Genomic DNA, 21,381 nt, shown 5'->3' on the forward strand with positions numbered 1-21,381 from the left:
TCACCATGTTGCCCAGGCTGGAGAATTTATTGATACAAAGTTATTTCTGATATTTGTTATTCCTTTAATGTATGTGAGATTTTAAAACTTAGGATGTTACTAATTTGACTTTTTATTTTTTATTAAAACATCTTGCAAGGGATTTATCAGTAGTCTCAAAGGACCAATTTTTTGTCTTGTTAATTTTTTCTGTTATCTTGGTCTCTTTTCTATTTCACTTGTTTGTATTCATCATCTTTTTGTCTACTTACTCTTCAGTTAATCTCTTTCTAGCCTCTTGTGGTATACATTTAGATCATCGATTTGTTTATAATGTAAGCATTTTAAAGCTGTAGATTTCCCTCTAAGCTTTGTTAGCTGTGTATTACAATTTTTATATTTATATTTTCTAATTCCTCTTGATTCATGGCTTATTTAGAAGTTTGAGTTTTTTAAAGGAGTGTGAGGATTTTCTAGATACTTCATTGATGTCTCATTTAATTGTGTTACAGTCCAACACATAGTGTGTGTGACTTTAGTCCTTCGAAATTTGTGAAAATTATTTTATGCTACAACCCTGTAGCTTATTTGATAAGCGTTTCATATATTCATTGGAAATAGTGTACTATAGTGTTCTAAATGTCATTTAGGTTAGGGTGGTTGATGGTGTTTATATCTTCTTAATCCTTTATGATTTTTTAAAATCTCTTTTGTCAGTTATGATGACAAAATCTCTAGCTCTGATTTTGGAGTCACCTGTTTCTGCCTTTAGTCCTGTGAGTTTTTGTTACATGTATCTTTAATCTCTGTTACTATGATACAGAGATGATATGCATTTAGAATTACAACATCATCCTAATGAATTAATATAAACATCACCATATCTTTCTTTTTACCTCAGTGGTTACATGATGTATTTTTAATTCTTTCAGTTTATCTGAATCTTTATATTTATGGTGTGTTTCTTGTGGACAGCATTTTTTTGGTTTTATTTAATCTAACAATTTTTGTCTTTTAGTTGGGAAATTTAATCCACTGATGTTTAGAGGAATTATTGATACCATTGGGTTTAGGCTACCATTTTGCAGATGTTTTTCTGTTTTTTCTCTCTAGTTTTTGTTTTTCAGTTTTCCTGCCTTTTAGACTAATCAAATAATTTTTGTTTCATTCTATTTACTCTCTTGGCTTTTTACCAATAACAGTATTATTTTCTCAGTTGGTATTCTGGTCATTACATTGTACTTACCGTGTTATACCTAGAACGTTACTTAAGTTGTAATATTTTATTTACAGCATCTTGAAAAATTTAAGAACTTAACACTACTCTAATTTCATTCATCCACCTCTGTTGTTTGTGCGATTATTGACATGGATTTTACTTAATAAAAATGTATGACCCCCAAGGTACAGTGTTATTTTTGCTTTAGACTTTAAGTTGATTTTTAAAGAAAATGAGAAGGGATAAAAAGGAGTGTTTTGTATTTACCCACATATATACCATTGTTTGCTCCTTTTTGCTGCTCTTTATTCCTTTCCTACGGACATTTCTTTCATTTGTTTTAGCACCATTTCTTGGAGAGGCTTTCCTTTCTCCATTGATTTACATTGGCTCCTTTGTTGAAAATCAAGTGATAATATGTATGTGAGTCTGAGTTCGGGTCTGCTTTTAATCCAGTTAAATGAATTTCTTATTTCAGAAATTTATTTTTTAGCTATATAATTTTCATGTAAAAATCATTGGTAATTTATGTCCAGTTAATATGTAATATGGCCTGCTTTTGTTGACTGTTTTATCTCTTGATTATGGGTTATTTTTTTTCCCTCCATCTTTGAATATCTTTTGTTTTTAACTAGATACTGGGTATTTTATATAAAATAATAGAGACTAAAATAAATATACTTTCTTTGGAAAGACTCACCCTTTTCTCTCTCCAATTGCTAAGTTGAGGAGCTGATCCCTTCCCTGCTCTTAGGATTTGAGGTGAAAACGTGATAATTCCATGCTTTAATATCACATCACTCAGGTTTCAGGGAGGATCAGTCCTCTACGTCAGCAGGACTTTGAGGTATGCATATGGCAAAACTGCATATTCTCATTGCTTTCCAGCCTTGCTCAAGACTTCCTGTGCGACCATGTACTCAGCTAAAAACGTGTTGGAACTGACTGGTGAAGAGGACTAGCTTTGTGCTTGCAGCTTCTTAGGTTCCCATTGTCTTTGCATGGCCATTGAAATTTTAATTGGCTTCACTTTTGGCAGGCCCAGTCCTTTGTGTCCTGATTTGGCAGATGCTATCAGTAGTGAAAGTGATTACCACTGTCTTAACTGAGGAGGAACTCATCCCTCTCTCTAAATTAGTTCCTGCAGACTTATTTGGATCTATATCTGTATGATAACTTTAAAGAAAAATAGGATTTTAAAAATCTGTTGTCTTACCTCTATTTCAGAAGCAAAGGTTTTCCCCAGTCTTCTACCTACTAACTATAAGGGGAACTCTATAGGAGTTTCTAATAAAAAGAAAAGCTGCTTTTTTTCTTATTATGAATGGAATTATGCTCATAGAAAATTTGGGAATATATAAAACCTAAGATAGTATCACATTGGGGATTTAAGTTTTTTAAAACAAGAAATGAGAAAATGGCTATTCATGCATTATATATTTCATAAGCTGAATTTGACAATCATTTTGGCAGGGAGGCTTAACCTCTTATTTCTACCATTCTATGTCAGATAAAAGTTAAACAGTGTTCTACACATAAGGTTATGGTGTAACATTTAAAATGATACAACAAATGGATGTTCATTATAAAAAATTAGAATAGTTAGAACAGGAAAACCTAAGCATTACATGTAATTGTATCTAGCAACAAATTAAAATTTTAAAAGGTTCAACTTTTACCAGAAATTAAAAAAACAACACTGTAATTAACCTCAGAAAAATAGCTAGAAAATGCAGAGAAATTCAGTAGGATGTCAGATTCTAGAGTTCCTGTTCTTGTTTACTGCACTATTATCTCTGGCTCATTTTAGGTGACATGGGGGAGAAATGGGTGCTTTTGGTACATATTCCTGAGGTTTAGAATATAATTAGTGAGCATTTTTGGGATAAGGTCGAAAGACCAATCCAGGATGATTCCCAGTTTGCTGGAAGGTTTGTGAACACTTAGGTCTGTATTTTAGTAAATGAGACTTTTTAAAGCATACATTTTTATTGTATATTTTTAAGGTATATAACATGATGTTTGGTGTATGTAGTGAAATGATTACAATAGTAAACTAAATCCGTCATCTCACATAGTCACCTCTTTATGTGTGTGATAAAGGCACCTAAAATCAAGTCAGTAAATTTCCAGTGTACAACACAATATTGCAACTGTAGTCCTCAGGTTGTACATTAGATATCTAGGCTTATCTTACATATGTACAACTTTATACCCTTTGACCTATAATCCTCCTGTTTCCCCCCAACCTGTAATCGCCATTTTATTGTGTTTCTATGTGTTTGGTTAACCAAAAAACCCCACATAGGAGATTATGCCATGTTTCTTTCTGTGTCCACCTTATTTCCCTTAGCATAATGTCTTCCAGATTCATCCATGCCAAAAGTGGTAGGATATCTCTTTTTAAAGCTGAATAACATTCAGTTGTGTGTGTAACCCACTGTTTCTTTATTCATTCATCCGTTGATGGGACACTTGGGTTGTTTTCTGTATCTTTGCTATTGTGAATAAAAGCAGCAAGAGAAAAAGCAATATGCCACATAATAAGGGAGTCTTCATTAGACAATCAGATTTCTCAGCAGAAAGTTTGCAGACCAGGAGAGATGGGTGGTGTATTTAAAGGGCTGAAATAATTAAAAACAAAACTGAAATTAGCTGGGTATGGTGGTACACACCTGTGGTCCCAGCTGCTCAGGAGGCTAAGGTGGGAGAATTGCTTGGGCCTAGGAGGCAGGGATTGTACTGAGCCAAGATCGTGCTACTGCCCTTCACTCTAACATGGGTGACAGAGTGAGGCCTCATCTAAAAAAGAAAGTACGCTTGCCAACCAAGAATACTATAACCAGTAAGGCTGTCTTCCAGAAATGAAAGAGAAATAAAAAATTTCTCAAACAAAAGCCGAGGGAGTTCATTAGTGCTGGTGTGGTGAGGATGGGAAGTAACAGGCACACTCATTTATTGCTGGTTAGAATGAAAAATGGTATAACCACTTTGGAAGACAGTTTGGTGATTTCTTATAAAACTAACCATATTTTTACTGTATGTATGGATTAGCAGTCTTGCTTCGCCTTGGTGTTCACCCAAATGAATTGAAAACTTAGTTCTACACAAAAACCTGCAGATAGATGTTCATAGCAGTTTTTTTCTAAAATTAGCAAACTTGGAAGCGACCAAGATGTCTTTAATAGGTGACTGAGTAAATAAACTGATACATCCAAGTAATGTACAACATGTCTTCAAGTAATGTCATTTTGTTATAATGATTGTGGAAAGTTGGTTTTGTTGTACAATTATTTTGCTTTAAAAGTCATCAAAAATGTATGGAAGATGTTAAATGAGGACTTACTATATGTGACATTCTGGAGAAGGCAGAACTATGCAGACAGAAAGATTAGTGGTTACTGAGACTGTGTGGGAGGGAAGGAAGACTAGATGGAGCACATGGCATTTTTAGGGCAGTGAAACTACTCTACTTGGTACTATAAATGGATACACGTCATTATTCGTTTGTCAAAACCCAGAGAATTTGTTAACATAGTGAGCCCTAATGTAAATTATGGACTTTCAGTGATAACGATTTGTCTGTATAGGTTCATTATTATAACAAATGGACCATTGTGGTGTGCGGGTGTCGATGGGGAACTTGGGGAAGCAGGCCAGGGGTCATATGGGAGCTCTTTGTACTTTCTGTTCAGTTTTGGTGTTATCTTGAAAATACTCTTTAAAAACATGGTCTATAATTAAAAATTAATGTCCCCTTAAAAGATAACAGATTTAAAAAAAAAAACCTGGGTGAATATTTGCAAACAGATGACAAGTCTAAAACTGATTTTTAAGTTTGAAAATTTACATATCAAGAAAAAAATAAATAGAATTGGCTAGAAGAACAGAAATACACTATTTCAACAACAATAAAAAGTTGCTCCCCTTAAACCTATTATATCGGCAGGTGTCAACATGCAGTGACACAATGTGAAACACTAGCTTATAAATTCTTGATAAGATGAAATATTTTTGAGAGGGTATTTTGGCACTTAACAAAAGTTTAACACATTTCATTTGATATTTGTTAATTTGTCAAACAAAGGTTTGACAAATGTGTTCTACAAATATATGTAAACTTGTATATAAAGATACATGCACAAGGATTTCTCTAGGTGGTTTAGCTGTAAGTAGATACTGCTAATATTCACACTGGCTCTCAAATAGGATATTTATAATATTACCTCTCCTAAGTGGAAGGCCTGTGGTAGGCGAAACTTCAGTAGCAGCATTTATGTATGAATAATTCATAGCTAATTATCAGTTCCTTGCCTCTGTTGTTTTTCAGAAAAAATTTTTTTTTAAAAAAAGGCTTCTATTAGCTTATTTCAAGTTTTAACATTTGTTTTTTTTTTTTATAATCTGTAATTCTAGCTTGTCACATCTCACGGAACGCCTATTAGTTAAGTGATCCTACTGGTCATTTCTAAGTATTTAATAGACGAGTAAACAGTTAAAAGATATGAATAATTGGGCAGTTTCCTCCATTTCTAATAGTGGCTTTGTTTATTTTATGTTGGCTTCAGGAAACAGCAGTGAATTTTAGCTCATTGTTCTAAATATATTTTGACCTTTCATAGTTATACCTGTTGTGACTTGCTAGCAGATTTTTCAAACTGAGAAATAAAAAATGAACATAACTTAATTGTGTTGTGGAAGACTGTTCTGTCTTCTAAAAAATAAGCCTTTTTTCTCTATTTCTGATTCATTTATTTACGGGCTGCCATTTCACCTTTATTGCCTGGTATTTTGTGTCACGGTCATAATGGTGTGTGGTAGGGAGGAGGTATGTAAGGCAGTCTGACCTATCTTATTCTTTTTTTTTTTTTTGAGACGGAGTCTCATTCTCGCCCAGGCTGGAGTGCAGTGGCACGATCTCAGCCTACTGCATCTCTGCCTCCTGGGTTCAAGTGATACTTCTGCCTCAGCCTCCCAGGTAGCTGGGATTACAGGTGTTCACCACCACACCCTGCTAAGTTTTGTGTTTTCAGTAGAGACAGGGTTTCACTGTGTTGGCCAGGCTGTTCTTGAATTACTGACCTCATGATCCGTCTCCCTCAGTCTCCCAAAGTTCTGGGATTGCAGGTGTGAGCCACCATGCCTGGCCTGACCTATCTTATTCTACATTTATGTTCTTGGCATACCTTTGAAACTTGGGTCATGCTCTTTTAGATAACTTTCCCTAAACATACAGAGAATGATGTTCATAAAATATATTTTTATATTTTTAATACGATTATTTAACAATGTTTACAGCCAATGTGTTTTAAAATTGAGTTGCATGGAATTGAACAGAGTAGTTGCGCCATGATTCTTCATCTGTTGTCTGTGGTGGTTCTTACTTTGTGTACTTGTACCCCCTTATTTTCTTGAGTAGACTTAGCCTGTTTACTCAAAAGAAGAAACGGATCGTTTTCTAAGAAGGTGCAGTTTACCAAGACTGACTCTAGAAAATTGATCAGAACAAGTCACCCTTCATAGAATAATGTCCCATAGTAAACCCTATAACGTTACTAACTATAAATAATTTCACAGAAGAATTCTACCAAACTTTTAAAGAATATACTGTTACAATGCTATTTGAACCTTTACAGAAGATAAAGTTGCTAGATTGTCATAACATTGACCACAGAGCCTTACAAACATAGCACTCATGTAAAATTAGGCTCATACTGCTTGAGACTATTGATGCAAAACTCCTAAATAAGTATTTTATTGCTGTCAGCCTCAAAGCCAATGCCATGCTTAATTGGAAAAATGGTAGAAACATTACCCTAAAAGTCCAGAGTAAGATAACATCCACTGTCATCACTGTTTCATCCCAAAGTGTGACACTAACCCAAAGATGATTGATAAATCATGTAGAAGGGTTTTTTTAGTGCTGCATGATCAAAATGAGGATTAAGAGTCATAAAACCAGTGACCAAATATTTGTAACTCATACTGTAAAAAGACTTATATCCCTAATGTATATAAAGAGCTTCCAAACAATCAGTAAGAAAATGATCAACATCGCAAAAAGAAAAGAACAGACTATAGAGAAAGGAAACACAATATAAACGTGTAAAGCCACTCAAAATTAAAACTGTACTTGCAACCATGTCTTCATCTATAAGCAGTAGCACCACAGGTATCACTTTACTATGTTGTGACTCGTCATGTAAACTGGTGCAACCTTGATGCATGATAATTTTACCTAAATTTATCAAAATTGCACATGGCACAAACCTTTCAACCTGGCAGTTTCTTTTTTAGGAGTCTATCCTTCAGATGTGATTGGAAACATGCAAAGTGGTCACGATTAGTTATTGTGATCTTATGACACTGGTTCTTATAGCAAAAGATAAAAAAATAGCCTGAATATTCATCAATATGGGATCCCAATCTTATGTGACTAATTAACATAGACAGACAAATAAGGAAACACATCGTGAACAATTTGAGAATAAACTATTACCACTTGTGTGTGAAAAGAAAAGGCACAGAACAAAAATATATCTGCTTGTGTGGTTCATAGAATATTTTGGAAAGATACCCAAGGAACTGTCAACATTAGATACCTTTGGGAAGATGAACTGGTAGGCTAAAAGCCAAAACTGTACCCTTTTGTACCTTTTATACAGGAGCCCCCTTTCTTCCCCACCCAATTAAATGTAAGCACTTACATATTCTGAATTCTTAGTATTTAAATTATCTTTGTATTATTGTTGATAATTATAACCAGATACAGCTAGTTTTATGATTACTTGATCAGAAGTTCTGGAAATATTTCATTTATTTTTAAATTAAATCCTTTTGTTTTAGGCTCTCCAGCAGAACTGTCTCCTACTACTCTTTCCCCTGTTAATCATAGCTTGGGTAAGTTGCAAATACGTTCCCCTCATCATATTTATACTGTATCATCTGCTTAATAATAAAAATCCTCTCTAGAAGTTTATATATATGTATATGAGAAAGAAATCCTAAGGAATAATCAAATAATTATGTATGTGGTTTACAATGATGCTTTTAAAAAAGAATACTGATATCATCCCTCAATATTATTAAAAGTCTTTTCTGCTGGAAAAAGAAATGGGTTTGATCTTTTTATTATTGAAATCATATTCCTCATAGAAAATCATATAACGTATTATGGCTAGATTTTTATGGTTATGTTTATTTTATGATGTCTTGTAGCAATAAAAGATGTGCAGTACATATATACCCATTGACATAAATATATATACACGTGTATGGGGATATAAATGAGAGTGTGTGTGTATATGTACAAATGTGTATGTGTTCAGTCCCTTCATAACCATGAGTTCAGCATCTCCAGATTCAACCAACTGCAGATTGCAAATAGGAGAAAATGAAAATAACAATAAAAGCTAACACATATTTTTTGAGACAGATCTCGCTTTGTCACCCATGCTGGAATGCAGTGGCATGATCTCGGCTGACTCCAACCTCTGCCTCCTGGGTTCAAACAATTCTCCTGCCTCAGCCTCCTGAGTAGCTGGGACTACAGGTGCATGCCACCACACCCAGCTAATTTTTGTATTTTTAGTAGAGAGAGAGTTTCACCATGTTGACCAGGCTGGTCTCAAACTCCTGGCCTCAAACGATCCACCCGCCTTGGCCTCTTAAAGTGCTGGTGTGAGCCACCATGCCTGGCCCAAATTTTAAAATACAGTATAACAACTATGTAGCATTTACATTGTTAGATACTATAAATAATCTAGAAATGATTTAAAGTATAAGGATGATGTGAATATACGTTACATGCAAATACTACGCGATTTTATGTCAGGGACATGAGTATCTTAGGGTTTTTAGTTGGATAGCAGGGCGGGGGGCAGTCCCGGAACCATACCCTGTAAATACCAAAGGATGACTATATATACATTTCTGTATTACTGTTACTATTTTTGCCATCATTTTATCCTGCTGTTTCACTATTTCTCTTTGGTTGTTACATGTTTGGAATTTATTCTACAAAATTGTTAAGTTTTTTCTTTTGTAATGTTTCTTAACAATATGTTTTAGTCAAAATTGCAGCAGCTAAATATATAGTTTTCCAGTGAAAAAAGTAGTCTCTTGACTCTATGGTCTGTTTCCACTTGCTTGATGCTTTCCAGTTCTTATGTATGAATGGGTTCTCTATTTTTGTAGCTAGGGTATCTCACCAAAAATTTGATGTTAAAATAGACAAATGTCAAAAATGTCATATTTTGTATACTTTTATCATGAATGTTTTCTTTGTGTGGCTTTTGACTCGTCTTTGCTCCAGCTTTATCTTACCTCACATTAGTTTTTTTATGTGCTTTAGAAATGTATCAAGTATGGCAAGTTGACTTTGTGATTGTTTTGTGGTTGAACAGTAGCTAGACTAAAACTACTGGTAAAACAAATAATCCAACATAAAGTGATTTAATGACATGGGAGAAATTGGAAAAAATCTGGTATGATCTATGAGACTGGAGTTTTGAGTGAAAAATACTGAGAATCTAGTATGATCTATGGAAACTGATACGGATGTATGTCTACTTCTGAGCTTTTGCCAATGCATGCTTGCATAGAGCATGTAAAGATGATTGTATGCAATCCATTATTGGCTTAAATTGTTCACACATTTTCTTTTTCTTTTTCTTATTTTCTTTTTCAGATTTACAGCCAGTTACTTACTCAGAACCTGCATTTTGGTGTTCAATAGCGTATTACGAATTAAATCAGAGGGTTGGAGAAACCTTCCATGCATCACAGCCCTCACTCACTGTAGATGGCTTTACAGACCCATCAAATTCAGAGAGGTTCTGCTTAGGTTTACTCTCCAATGTTAACCGAAATGCCACAGTAGAAATGACAAGAAGGCACATAGGTATGTTTCATTTCCCTTGTTGTGAAGAACCAGTGCTGTATACTCATAATGTAGATACTGCATGGTGTGCCACATGAAGAGCTTCTGTGCAGTAAAACCGGGACTCTCTCTGGAAGTTTAAGTGCCAGCATATTTAAGTGCACAGGCTTCACTGCCTCTAATCGATCCTGGTGATTCTTCAGCTGCAAACTCTACAACTTTTATTTGGCATCCTTGATACTGGAAAGTTCTTTAATAAATATGTGTTAAGATAAGTTTAATTTGCTGAATCTCTACCAGTCATAAAATTGTGATGTTCAGATTTTGGTGTTAATACGTTTTTGTAAATCTTTTTTTTTTTTTTTCCCCAGTTTCTTTATGTATCTCCTGGGGTTTTTTTCCCCCTTTGGTGAACTCATGTATTAAATCAAATCTGCTTTGCTTGCTATTCATCTGAAATGAGATCTCTGAAACAAGCAATGTCATTTAATATAGTTGAAAATGTAATTCAGGGAGATCTCGAAATGTGATCTGGGGACTTCTGGTAGTCCCAGAAACCCTTTCAGCTAGTTTTTGAGGTCAAAGTTATTTTTCCAAGGCGGGTGGATCACCAGTGCTCAGGAGTTTGAGACCACCCCAGGGCAACATGGTGAAACCCCATCTCTACTTTAAAAAAAAAAAAAAAATTTAACCAGGTTTGGTGGTGTGTGCCTCTAGTCCCAGCTACTTGGGAGGCTGAGTCATGAGAATTGCTTGAGCCCCAGAGGTGAAGGTTGCAGTGAGCCAAGATGGCACCACTGCATTCCAACTGGGCTGCAGAGTGAGCCTCCATCTCAAAAAAAAAAGCTATTTTCATAGTAGTACTGAGATGCTGTTTACCATTTTTACTTTCATTCTCTCATGAGTACACAGTGGAATATTCCAGGGCCTATATGCATATGATTTTGCAAGAGATGAAATGTAGATTTGGTAATGAGACTCCAACTTTGTTATACTAGACATTAAAGAGATTTGCAAAAATGTGAAATGTCGCTACTCTTTTTTTGCTTTGGAAACAGTTTCATAAACGTTGTGTTAATACGTAATGGATTTATTGTGTGATTTTTAAATGAATTTTTAAAAATCTCAGTTTTTATATCTAATTGGCCATTTTTCATAATATTCACATAAACAAAAACTCTGGGGGTCTTCAGTATTTCCTTAACAATGAAGTGAAAAAGTATGAGAGCCACTAATAATTGAACACCATTCTTACCACCTTACAGTAACTTCGTTTAACAATAGTTTGCTTCTGTTTTTTTTTTCTTCTAATTAACCATCATCTGTGAGATGTAATGCTGGTTACCAAAAGGTGATTTTGATACTGCAAAATGATAGTGACTAGATCTATTACTTGGTTCCATGTGGAAGTTCTCGAATCTTGCTTGATGTATAAATTTGGATGAGCTTGTTAAGATACCAGATACCCAGGTGTCACTGTAGGTGCTTTAAGAGTTTTTTGTTCTTCTGTCTTAATTGAGGGTCTGCAAAAAAAATTTAATCGGTTTTCTCTGCTCTATTTACTTCTCCCTCCAAAGTTTTAGATTGCTGTAATTATTAGGTTATCTTTTCATTTTTGATTTCTAGTTTTGCAGCTGATTTCGGTCAGGGAATATAGCCTGAAAAAGCTCTACTTTTTGGACTTAATGTTTTCCCAATGACCATGCGCATGACTGTTCTACAAATATTCCATAATCTTAACAGAACCAGGGTACCAGGTTCTGTAGTTATTAAATCTGGCATGTTGTTTTATGAGTTTCAGTTTTTTTTTTTCTTCTGTGAAACAAATTACCACAAACTCAGTCGCCTAAAATACCAGTTTTTTATCTCACAGTTTCTGTGGATCAGGATTCCAGACATGGATTAGGTGGTCTTTTTAGGGTTTAACAAGGCAAAAATTGAGGTGTCAGCTGGCCTGTGTTCTTACCTGGAGCTTGAGGTCCTCTTAAGCCCACATGGTTGTGGCAGAGTTCAGCTCCTGGGTGCCACCTGAATTCCTTGCTATACGGTCCCATCCTTCTTCAAAGTCAGCAGTGGAGCATGCCTTTGTGTTGAATCCCTCTCATGCTTTGAATCACTTTAGCCTAGGACAGTCTGGTCCTTTTTAAAGGATTGCCTGATTAAGTCAGGCCCACCAAAGTTAACCTCCCTTTATTGAGATTACCTGATCTGCTGCCTTAATTACATCTGAGAAATTTCTGAACAGCAGCACCTAGTGTCTGATTAACAGAATGTATGTGCATATCAAGGCTGAGACTCTTAGGTGCTGTTAGAACTCTGCCTCTCAATTGTTTTTTAAATATCCTTATATCATGTTATTTTGCATCTGTGATCTGTCAAGTTCTGAAAGAAGTACATATTAAAAATCTCCCAGTAGAATTTTTTCTCACCTAATTATGCTTATACATCTAGAGGTTTGGTTTCTACCATAATAGATAGTTTTTAAAATGGTGAATGACTCTTAATCTCTTGATATCATTTTTCTTAACCTTAGTGGCATCTTTAAAAAAAATACAGTTGTAATGAAGATATATTTCTCCAAATATTAGTGAATTCCTTCAAAGTTAACTCAATCTTACTTCTTTTAAAATAATATATATCATTTGTGTGAAACTATTTTACTGTCTACTTTTTCTACATTGTTTAAATACTTTTGATATGCATGTATTTTAAAATCAATCAAATTATTGTTAGAAAATACTTAGAGAAATATACCGTAGTATATTTAAAGTTAGATTTCAGAAAGACTTTATCTGTGAAAAAGATCCTGGAAATACCTTATATCATTTTAGAATTTTTCCAAGAAAATACTTCCAAAGTCAAACTGAAATAGTAAATGTTGCAAAACTAATCTCTTACATATTTTGTTTCAGGAAGAGGAGTGCGCTTATATTACATAGGTGGGGAAGTTTTTGCTGAGTGCCTAAGTGATAGTGCAATCTTTGTGCAGAGCCCCAATTGTAATCAGAGATATGGCTGGCACCCTGCAACAGTGTGTAAAATTCCACCAGGTATGGATTCAATAATGTAAATAAACCTATTACGTCAACTTGCTTTGTTTTTCTAGTTGCTTATTTTAGGAATCGGGAGATGATTGCATGCTCATATTCTAAAACATGTAACCTTTTAAAATTATTTTTAATAATGATACTCTTTTTTGACAGTTTCTTGTACTTTTTTGAATCATAGGCTGTAATCTGAAGATCTTCAACAACCAGGAATTTGCTGCTCTTCTGGCTCAGTCTGTTAATCAGGGTTTTGAAGCCGTCTATCAGCTAACTAGAATGTGCACCATAAGAATGAGTTTTGTGAAAGGGTGGGGAGCAGAATACCGGTATGAAATGCATATTCGTTTCTTAAATTTCCACAGTGTAATTGTGTTTCATTCTAGTCTTGCATATTCTGGAGTTCATTTGTATTTATTTTCATTGAGGTTATAGTGTCAGCTGATCTCTATGTAAAAAAGTTGGAGGCCTCCAAATTCAAAACTGTTGAAAATTACTGGGCTGCCGTTATTGAAGATATCATTAAAATATGTACAGGCATGCATTTTAACATAACACAGTGTTAAGTATCATAAAAGGGGTGTATATGAAGGATTATGTCAGTTTATGGAAGGAGAGATGGTGCTCAAGGAAAGCTTCAATGGCACATGATCTAGTTGTAAAAGGGGTATTGGATTTCATTAGTCATAAATGGGATGGGCAGAGTTGAGAAGTGATAATCTTGACAATAGCATTAGCAATTCAGTATGGAGTATAGAAAAAATAAGGCTGGACAAATAAGTTGAGACAAACTAAACGTAGGTTAAGAGGAGGAACTTCATTCAGAAGTAGAAGGGATACTTGCTAATGTGCCAGACACTGTGCTGTTTAAAGTGTAGTATCTAAAAATTACTCTCTCTCTTAATTAGATCTTTATAAGGTTGAAATAAATGAAATTGCTGTCCTTGTAGGTAACAAATGGTTCAAACTAATAAATATTTGGAAATAGGCATAGAAAACTAATAATTTGCCCAAGGTTACATTATAATTGGTTGAGATGGGACTGGAAGATAGTTCTTCTGGACTCTTAACCTATTCAGTTATATATTTAAGTTTTACAAAAACTAATTTGCCATCACTAGATAAGACAGACTAGATTATTGATAAGCTATAGATTGGATTTCACATCAGAGGGAAGACTTCTTTACCATAGTTAAAGGTAGAAATTAAATAAAATACTTAGTCTTCCTTCAATTTGTATTGCTTACTCTTTGTACGCCTGCTTAAGAAATATTCATGTAGTATAGTGATTGTATTCCTGCTTCTTCCAGCAATTTGGTGCCTTCCAAATTTATTTTATTTCTTTTGGACTTGCTTGTCTAAAGTTTTGTCAGAAATCTGGCTTTGAGATTGTGCAATGTGAGGTCTACTTGTTGAATACTTTTTAAAAAATATGTTATATGTTTCTGTCTGAGAATCAAGACTTGTCACTATTTTGCCTGAGCTGTATTGGTAGAATAATTCATTTTGTGGTTTTGCTGTAGTTCTCTTTTGAGTATTACCCTTTTGAGATGTTGTTACCTGTAAAGAATGCTGAATGCCATTTTTCAAAACTTTAGACTTGACCTGAGTTGACAGCAAAATTGGATTTAAATTATATTGTCTAATAATAAGTTTTCAGGTCAGACTTTTCTTTTTCTTCCAAAGGTTAGAATAATGCAAAATGTGGTAGGAATTTAGTGTAAGTAAGAGTGAACTGCAGAGAGAATTAAATGTGTATCTATAAATCTTCTAAGAACAGTTTTAATTGGTCAAGATACTACCCTTCATTGACTGTGGACTCTGCTGTTCTTTAAGATATAAAGTAAAATCTTTAATTACAGAAGCAGCAATATACAGTATGTCTTTATGAATATTTGGAGTCAGGTACATCTGACTTTGGAAAATCAAGTCGTTTCCTGTAACACTTACAAATCAAAATGGCAAATACCCATTTATCTGTGGACTTGTGGGTAGCCACCAGGAACTTTTTATCATTAATCATTCTGGAGCTGAGGAAATAGACCTAATGTTCAGGTTTCTAAAGCTATTTTTTTTTAATTTCTTTAATGCCATCTTGGTTGATAGCATAAAAATTCGGAAATGTAGTAAACAGGGAATTTAGATGTATGAAGAATTCATATTTGAGAAATATATCTGAGTGGCAGCCTTCTTAAACCTACTCCCTTTGCGTGACCTGGATTATGAATTATTCTTGAAAGGGAAGCTGGACAGGGGAGACAAGGGCAGCCAGGACCATTTTTAAGCCATCTGCCACAGTGGGTGGGTCACTAGAACTGACACCCTTGGGGAAACTTTAGGGAAACAGTACACAGTGTGCAGAATTATCCCACCCAGGGGAACAGAATTGCTGGGCATGTAAATGTCAATTTCTGTTTCCTTGGTTGAGGGCTGCTCCTGGAGATGTTAATTTCCTGGTACTTCTAGCCTGCTTCTCTGGATATATCAGAGAAGTTCCTGGGGACAGAAATGCAGATACCTGCAGCTGGAAGTTGCCGAGAGCACACTGAAAAATCTGAAGGGTATGGTGTGGTACTGATACCATCTGCCTCAGAAAATGACATTCTTGGGAGTACATTTTTAAATTATATTGAACCTGTGTCACTTGGAGATGAACAGTTAATAATGGGCTTTTCTCATAATTGAAGGGCTGTTAGTCTATAGAAGCAAGTGGGTTTATTGACTTATGCTGTATAGCGGATAAGATGGAACTAAAATCAGTGCATGGAAGGGACAGGATATCATTGAATAATTTGTAATTCCCATAGAGTTGCCCCTTTTGTTGAAGCACTATTAAAAGCCCGAATGGTGTTGCTAAGAGGGATGTTCATTGGCTTTGTCAGGGAAAGTTAAACTTCAGCTTTTAACACTCTCTGTGGTAAGGGTTTAGCTTGGGCCAGGATTTTGTTTTTGTTTTGATATACTTTTATTTAGACTCCATTTGATTATTTGAGTATCTACGATTCTGTAGTTGATTTGTTACATACAGTGACTGTAGGTATGTCTTGGTTTGCTTGGGAGAATCCTGATTCATGTCTCTCCTTCTGGCTTGATTTATTTATTTATTTATTTTTATTTATTTATTTATTTGTTGGGACAGAGTCTCGCTCTCTTGCCAGGCTAGAATGCAGTGGTGTGATCTTGGCCCACTGCAACATCCACCTCCTGGGTTCGAGCGATTCTCCTGCCTCAGCCTCCCAAGTAGCTAGGACTACAGGCGCCTGCCACCACCCCAACTAATTTTTGTATTTTTAGTAGAGATTGGGTTTCACCATGTTAGCCAGGATGGTCTCGATCTCTTGACCTCATGATCCGCCCACCTCAGCCTCCCAAAGTGCTGAGATTACAGGTGTGAGCCACTGCACTCAGCCCTGGCCTGATTACTAATAATACCTACAGTCTCTCTCAGGTGTTCAGTTTGGGATGATGGTGAATAATAAGATCACCTTATTAATTTTAGTTTGATGAGAAAAAGATGTTCTTGTAAATCACTTTTAAAACAAGGTCATCAGAAGTACTTTGACTCTGGATCAACCGTTTTTCAAAACAATCATGTGTCCAAAATTATATACTCAACCTTTTAATTTCTGTAAATTTTTAATGCAGTGAACATAAACAGCCATTTTCCCTGCTTGTGGACTTTAATTTGTAATCATTTTCCTATATTCTTTTAAACAGAAGGCAGACGGTAACAAGTACTCCTTGCTGGATTGAACTTCATCTGAATGGACCTCTTCAGTGGTTGGACAAAGTATTAACTCAGATGGGATCCCCTTCAGTGCGTTGCTCAAGCATGTCATAAAGCTTCATCACCAATCAGTTTCCATCAAAAGACTTAATGTAACAACTCTTCTGTCATAGTATTGTGTGTGGTCCCCATGGACTGTTTACTATCCAAAAGTTCAAGAGAGAAAACAGCACTTGAGGTCTCATCAATTAAAGCACCTTGTGGAATCTGTTTCCTATATTTGAATATTAGATGGGAAAATTAGTGTCTAGAAATACTCTCCCATAAAAGAGGAAGAGAAGATTTTAAAGACTTAGTGATGTCTTATTGGGCATAAAACTGAGTGTCCCAAAGGTTTATTAATAACAGTAGTAGTTATGTGTACAGGTAATGTATCATGATCCAGTATCACAGTATTGTGCTGTTTATATACATTTTTAGTTTGCATAGATGAGGTGTGTGTGCGCTGCTTCTTGATCTAGGCAAACCTTTATAAAGTTACAGTACCTAATCTGTTATTTCCACTTCTCTGTTATTTTTGTGTGTCTTTTTTAATATATAATATATATCAAGATTTTCAAATTATTTAGAAGCAGATTTTCCTTGTAGAAAAACTAATTTTTCTGCCTTTTACCAAAAATAAACTCTTGGGGGAAGAAAAGTGGATTAACTTTGAAATTCTTATCCTTAATGTGTTCATTGGGGCTTAAACAGTCATTCTTTTTTTGTGTGTGGGATTTTTTTGTTGTTTTGTTGTTGTTTTTTTCCTGCTAAATCTTACTATAAGGAAACCATACTGAAAATCTTTTCAGGCCTCTTTTCTCCATTCCCATTTTTGTCCTGATAATCAAAACAGCATAGCATGACCTCTTCACCAGTAATAGTTGCACTGATACTGCTGGCACCAGTTAATTCTGGGGTACAGGAAAAATTCATATGGAGAAAGTCCCTTTGTCTTACACCCAATTTTCAACAGGAATAATTAGCTTGTATAACCTAGCAGTCTGTTGATTTAACCTTACACCTATAAAAAATACATAGGTGGCAATGTAATTATTTTCAGGGATATGCTAGAATCACTTCCACATATTTTTCCCTTTTTAAAAAAGCTAATCTATAAATAACCCTTTTTCAAAAGGTATTTTAAAATATTTCAACAGCAGACCTTCTGGTCTTCAAGTAGTTTCATTTGATTTAGTTACCAGATTGTATTATGAAATGGACCTTTTGTAGATGTAATTGTTTCTGCATAATACCTAGAAAAGCGATGCTGAGGTACGATCAGCAGATATGGGCCATCTGTTTTTAAAGTATGTTGTATTCAATTTGTAAATTGATTGTTATTCTACCTGTAATTATGAATTCAGAATTTTAAAAATTGGGGGAAAAGCCATTTCTTTAGCAAGTTTTTTAGCTTCTCAGTTACCTGCAGTCTGAGCTGTTCTTAACTGATCCTCAGTTTGTGGTTGAGCATATTTCATACTCTGTAGTGAGAGCAGATTTCCAAAACTCTGTTGGCAGTTCATTCTGCAGCAAATTATTATTATGTCTAATGTTGACTCATTGCAGTTTAAAGATTTCTTCTTGTTTGCATCTTAGTAGAAATGGAAAATAACCACTCCTGGTCGTCTTTTCATAAATTTTCATATATTTGAAGCTATCTTTGGTACTTGTTCTTTGAAATCATACTCAACCTGTCTCTACAGGTATCATTTTCGATACTTTCAACATTTGGTAGTTTTCTATTGGATACTCCCCATTTTCCTGTATTTGTGTGTATATGTATGTGTTCATGTAAATTTGGTACAGTAATTTTTTATTCATTCAACAGATATTTATTGTTCACCTGTTTGTACCAGGAACTTTCTTAGTCTTTGGTTAAAGGTGAACAAGACAGCTACAGTTCCTGCCTTTGCTGAGACAGCAGTTACACTAATCCTTAATCATCTTACTTGTCTTTGAAGGAGATAAACAGGGTACTTGAACTGGAGAATAACAGAGGGATGCTTCAGGTAGGACATCAAGGAAAGTCTCTAAGGAAACGATTCATGAGCTAATACCTGACATTAAAGAAGCAAGCCAAGTGATGAGCCAGGGAAGATAATCATTCCTGGCAAAGAGAATAGCATCAAATGCAAAAAGGCTCACACTAAAGGAAACTCATGATTAGGTATTAATGCTTTATACAGAAAACTATACAAATCCAAACTTGAAGATCAGAATGGTTCTACAGTTTATGATATTTTCAAGGTAGCCTTATTTTGTGATAGTCTGCTTCATGTTATTCTCACTAATGTATCTTCTTCCTCAACCTTTGCTGTAAAAATTTTATTTGCACCACCTCAGTACTACTTAACAACCCTTTCTTGTATAAACTCTCACCGTTATAGTGCCCAGCTGCTTGCTTCCAGACTTCGTGCTGCCCGGTAATTATGTCTTCTACTACCCATCTTGTGAGCAGAGTAAATGTCCTAGGTATTACCGCTGTCAGGCCTGTGGGAGATACTCATTGGAGCCTCTGCCCTTTTACTTACTTGAGAGCTTGCAGTGGTGTTAGGCAACAGTTCTAGGGGCAGAAAACAACTCTGAAAGTGTTAGAAGGTTCTGGTCTTGGTGGTTACTCTTGCATTACTGTGTTAAGTGAAGCAGTGCCTACTGTGCTGTTTCAATAGTGGAGCACATCTCTACAGTTCTGGTGTGATTTTTCTGAGCAGTATGAAATTGGGACTCAACTCTTTGAAAACACCTGTTGAGCAGTTATACCTATTGAGCAGTTTACTTCATGGTCATAATTACATTTGTGTGAACATGATGCTTTTTAATGAGATGATTTTTTTGCGTTTTGTCTACTGTGGCCTAATTTTTATTGATTTCTGCCCCCTGCCCCTCATTTATAGGTGTGGTTTTCATTTTTGTAAGTGATAGAATGCTCTCTTTGTTGAATTTTATCTTTATTTAAATTAGCAACATTATTTAGGATTTATTCTCCACAATACTGGTAATTTTCTAGGTTTGATGACCTGAGAATTGAATGCCCGTGCTTTCTATCAGATTTCTAAGATGAGTAGTAGTTTTTCCAGTAGGTTTCACAGGGACACCTTGGGGGCTGGTTTAGGGGAGGCTTTTGGGGTTCCCACTGATTTTGGTATAACCAGTGGCACTTTTATTCTGTATTGAAATATACTGCATGAGATTTCTTTTGGAAAGAGTTTCATTGCTTTAAAAAGAAACTCAAAGTCTTTATAACCACTGGTTGAGATTAGAAAATATAACTGGAATTATGCCTACCTTCTGGAATACCATTGATTGTGCTCTTTTCTTCTTAAAGAAGCTTTCCTGATTAGATTTAAGCTCTACCAATTATACTGGTTATACCTTATGATATACATTCAGTCAATAAACATTTATTGATGTCTGTTGTTTGCCAGCCACTGTGATAGATACTGAATTATAAAAAGATGACTAGAATGGGGCCCTGACCCTTGAGCTGTGCTTGGTCTTGTAGAGGTTATGTTTTTTCCTGGGGACCTGTCACTTTGCCAGAAGGAAATCTTCCTAATTTTCTTGAAAACTAAATTTTCTTTGTATGGTTTTACAAATTGTTTAATATCTAGTTGTATTTTTTACCTTAAACCACATTCAGTTTTGCTTGATTTGTCTGTCTTTTGAACACTATCATGATTTCTCTTTTGTTAAAATTATTTTAATTTCACTTTATTTGTGCCTTTGTCAGTTTAAGACTAAGACTTCGATGGTAAAACAAACAAACATCATTCTTAGTCTCTTGCTAGTTGAAATCAAATAAAAGAGAATATATACCCAGTTGGTTTCTCTACCTCTTCCAAAAGCTTCCCATACATACCTTTAATACCCTTTTTTTCTTTTTTAACTAGTAAATACTTTCAGCATTTGTTCAGCATTAAATACCGTCTTGGTCTGAGGGTAGGGTAGGTTTTTGGTGGGATATGAAGTAATACAAGACAATCTTCACTGTACTTAAAATATGTCTTCATGTACAGTCTTTGCTTTAAAATCTGAACATTCCAATTTCCTAATTTGCCCCCTCCATTCCAAGCCCCTCTCTACCAAGTATCTCTTTAGATACCTAGTCTGTGAACACGAACAATGAATGACTTTTTTCTTACTGATCTAAGGCATTGATACTTAGACATAGCAAACATTTTCTTCCTGTCATATACTTTACTTTGTTAAATCATTATTTTCATTACCTGAATTTTATTCTTCCTCCCCTCCTGACAACACGTATCCAGGTGGTACTTGCTGGTTACCCTCTTTCTTGTTAGCCATGTTTTTATCTGCATATATCAAAGTGTTTCCTTTGAACTTACTAACAAAAAAGGAATGTGCTTTTCATACCTAGAGTCCTAATTTCTTCATTATGAAGGTTGCTATTCAAATTGATCAGTCGCTTTAATTTTACAAATGGCTCAAAAATTCTGTTTAGTAAATGTCTTTGTGACAGGCAAATGGT

The 21,381-nt window shown here is 35.0% G+C and overlaps 1 protein-coding gene across 7 annotated transcripts in view; it reads left to right on the forward strand.

Annotated features, from left to right (window-relative positions):
- Positions 1-17,553, forward strand: part of SMAD2 (SMAD family member 2) — an 84,637-nt gene extending 67,084 nt beyond the window's left edge. For all 7 annotated transcript variants that reach the window (XM_039463704.2, XM_039463706.2, XM_039463703.2 and 4 more), the window contains 5 exons: positions 8,045-8,098; positions 9,888-10,100; positions 12,992-13,129; positions 13,308-13,452; positions 16,841-17,553. In XM_039463704.2, the coding sequence (XP_039319638.1) occupies positions 8,045-8,098; positions 9,888-10,100; positions 12,992-13,129; positions 13,308-13,452; positions 16,841-16,964 (674 nt within the window). In that variant the 3' untranslated portion in view covers positions 16,965-17,553. The remainder of the gene's footprint in view (positions 1-8,044; positions 8,099-9,887; positions 10,101-12,991; positions 13,130-13,307; positions 13,453-16,840) is intronic.
- Positions 17,554-21,381: the final 3,828 nt, after the last annotated feature.

The sequence above is a fragment of the Saimiri boliviensis genome, chromosome 13 (genome assembly GCF_048565385.1).
Source record: "Saimiri boliviensis isolate mSaiBol1 chromosome 13, mSaiBol1.pri, whole genome shotgun sequence".
Classification (NCBI taxonomy): Eukaryota; Metazoa; Chordata; class Mammalia; order Primates; family Cebidae; genus Saimiri; species Saimiri boliviensis.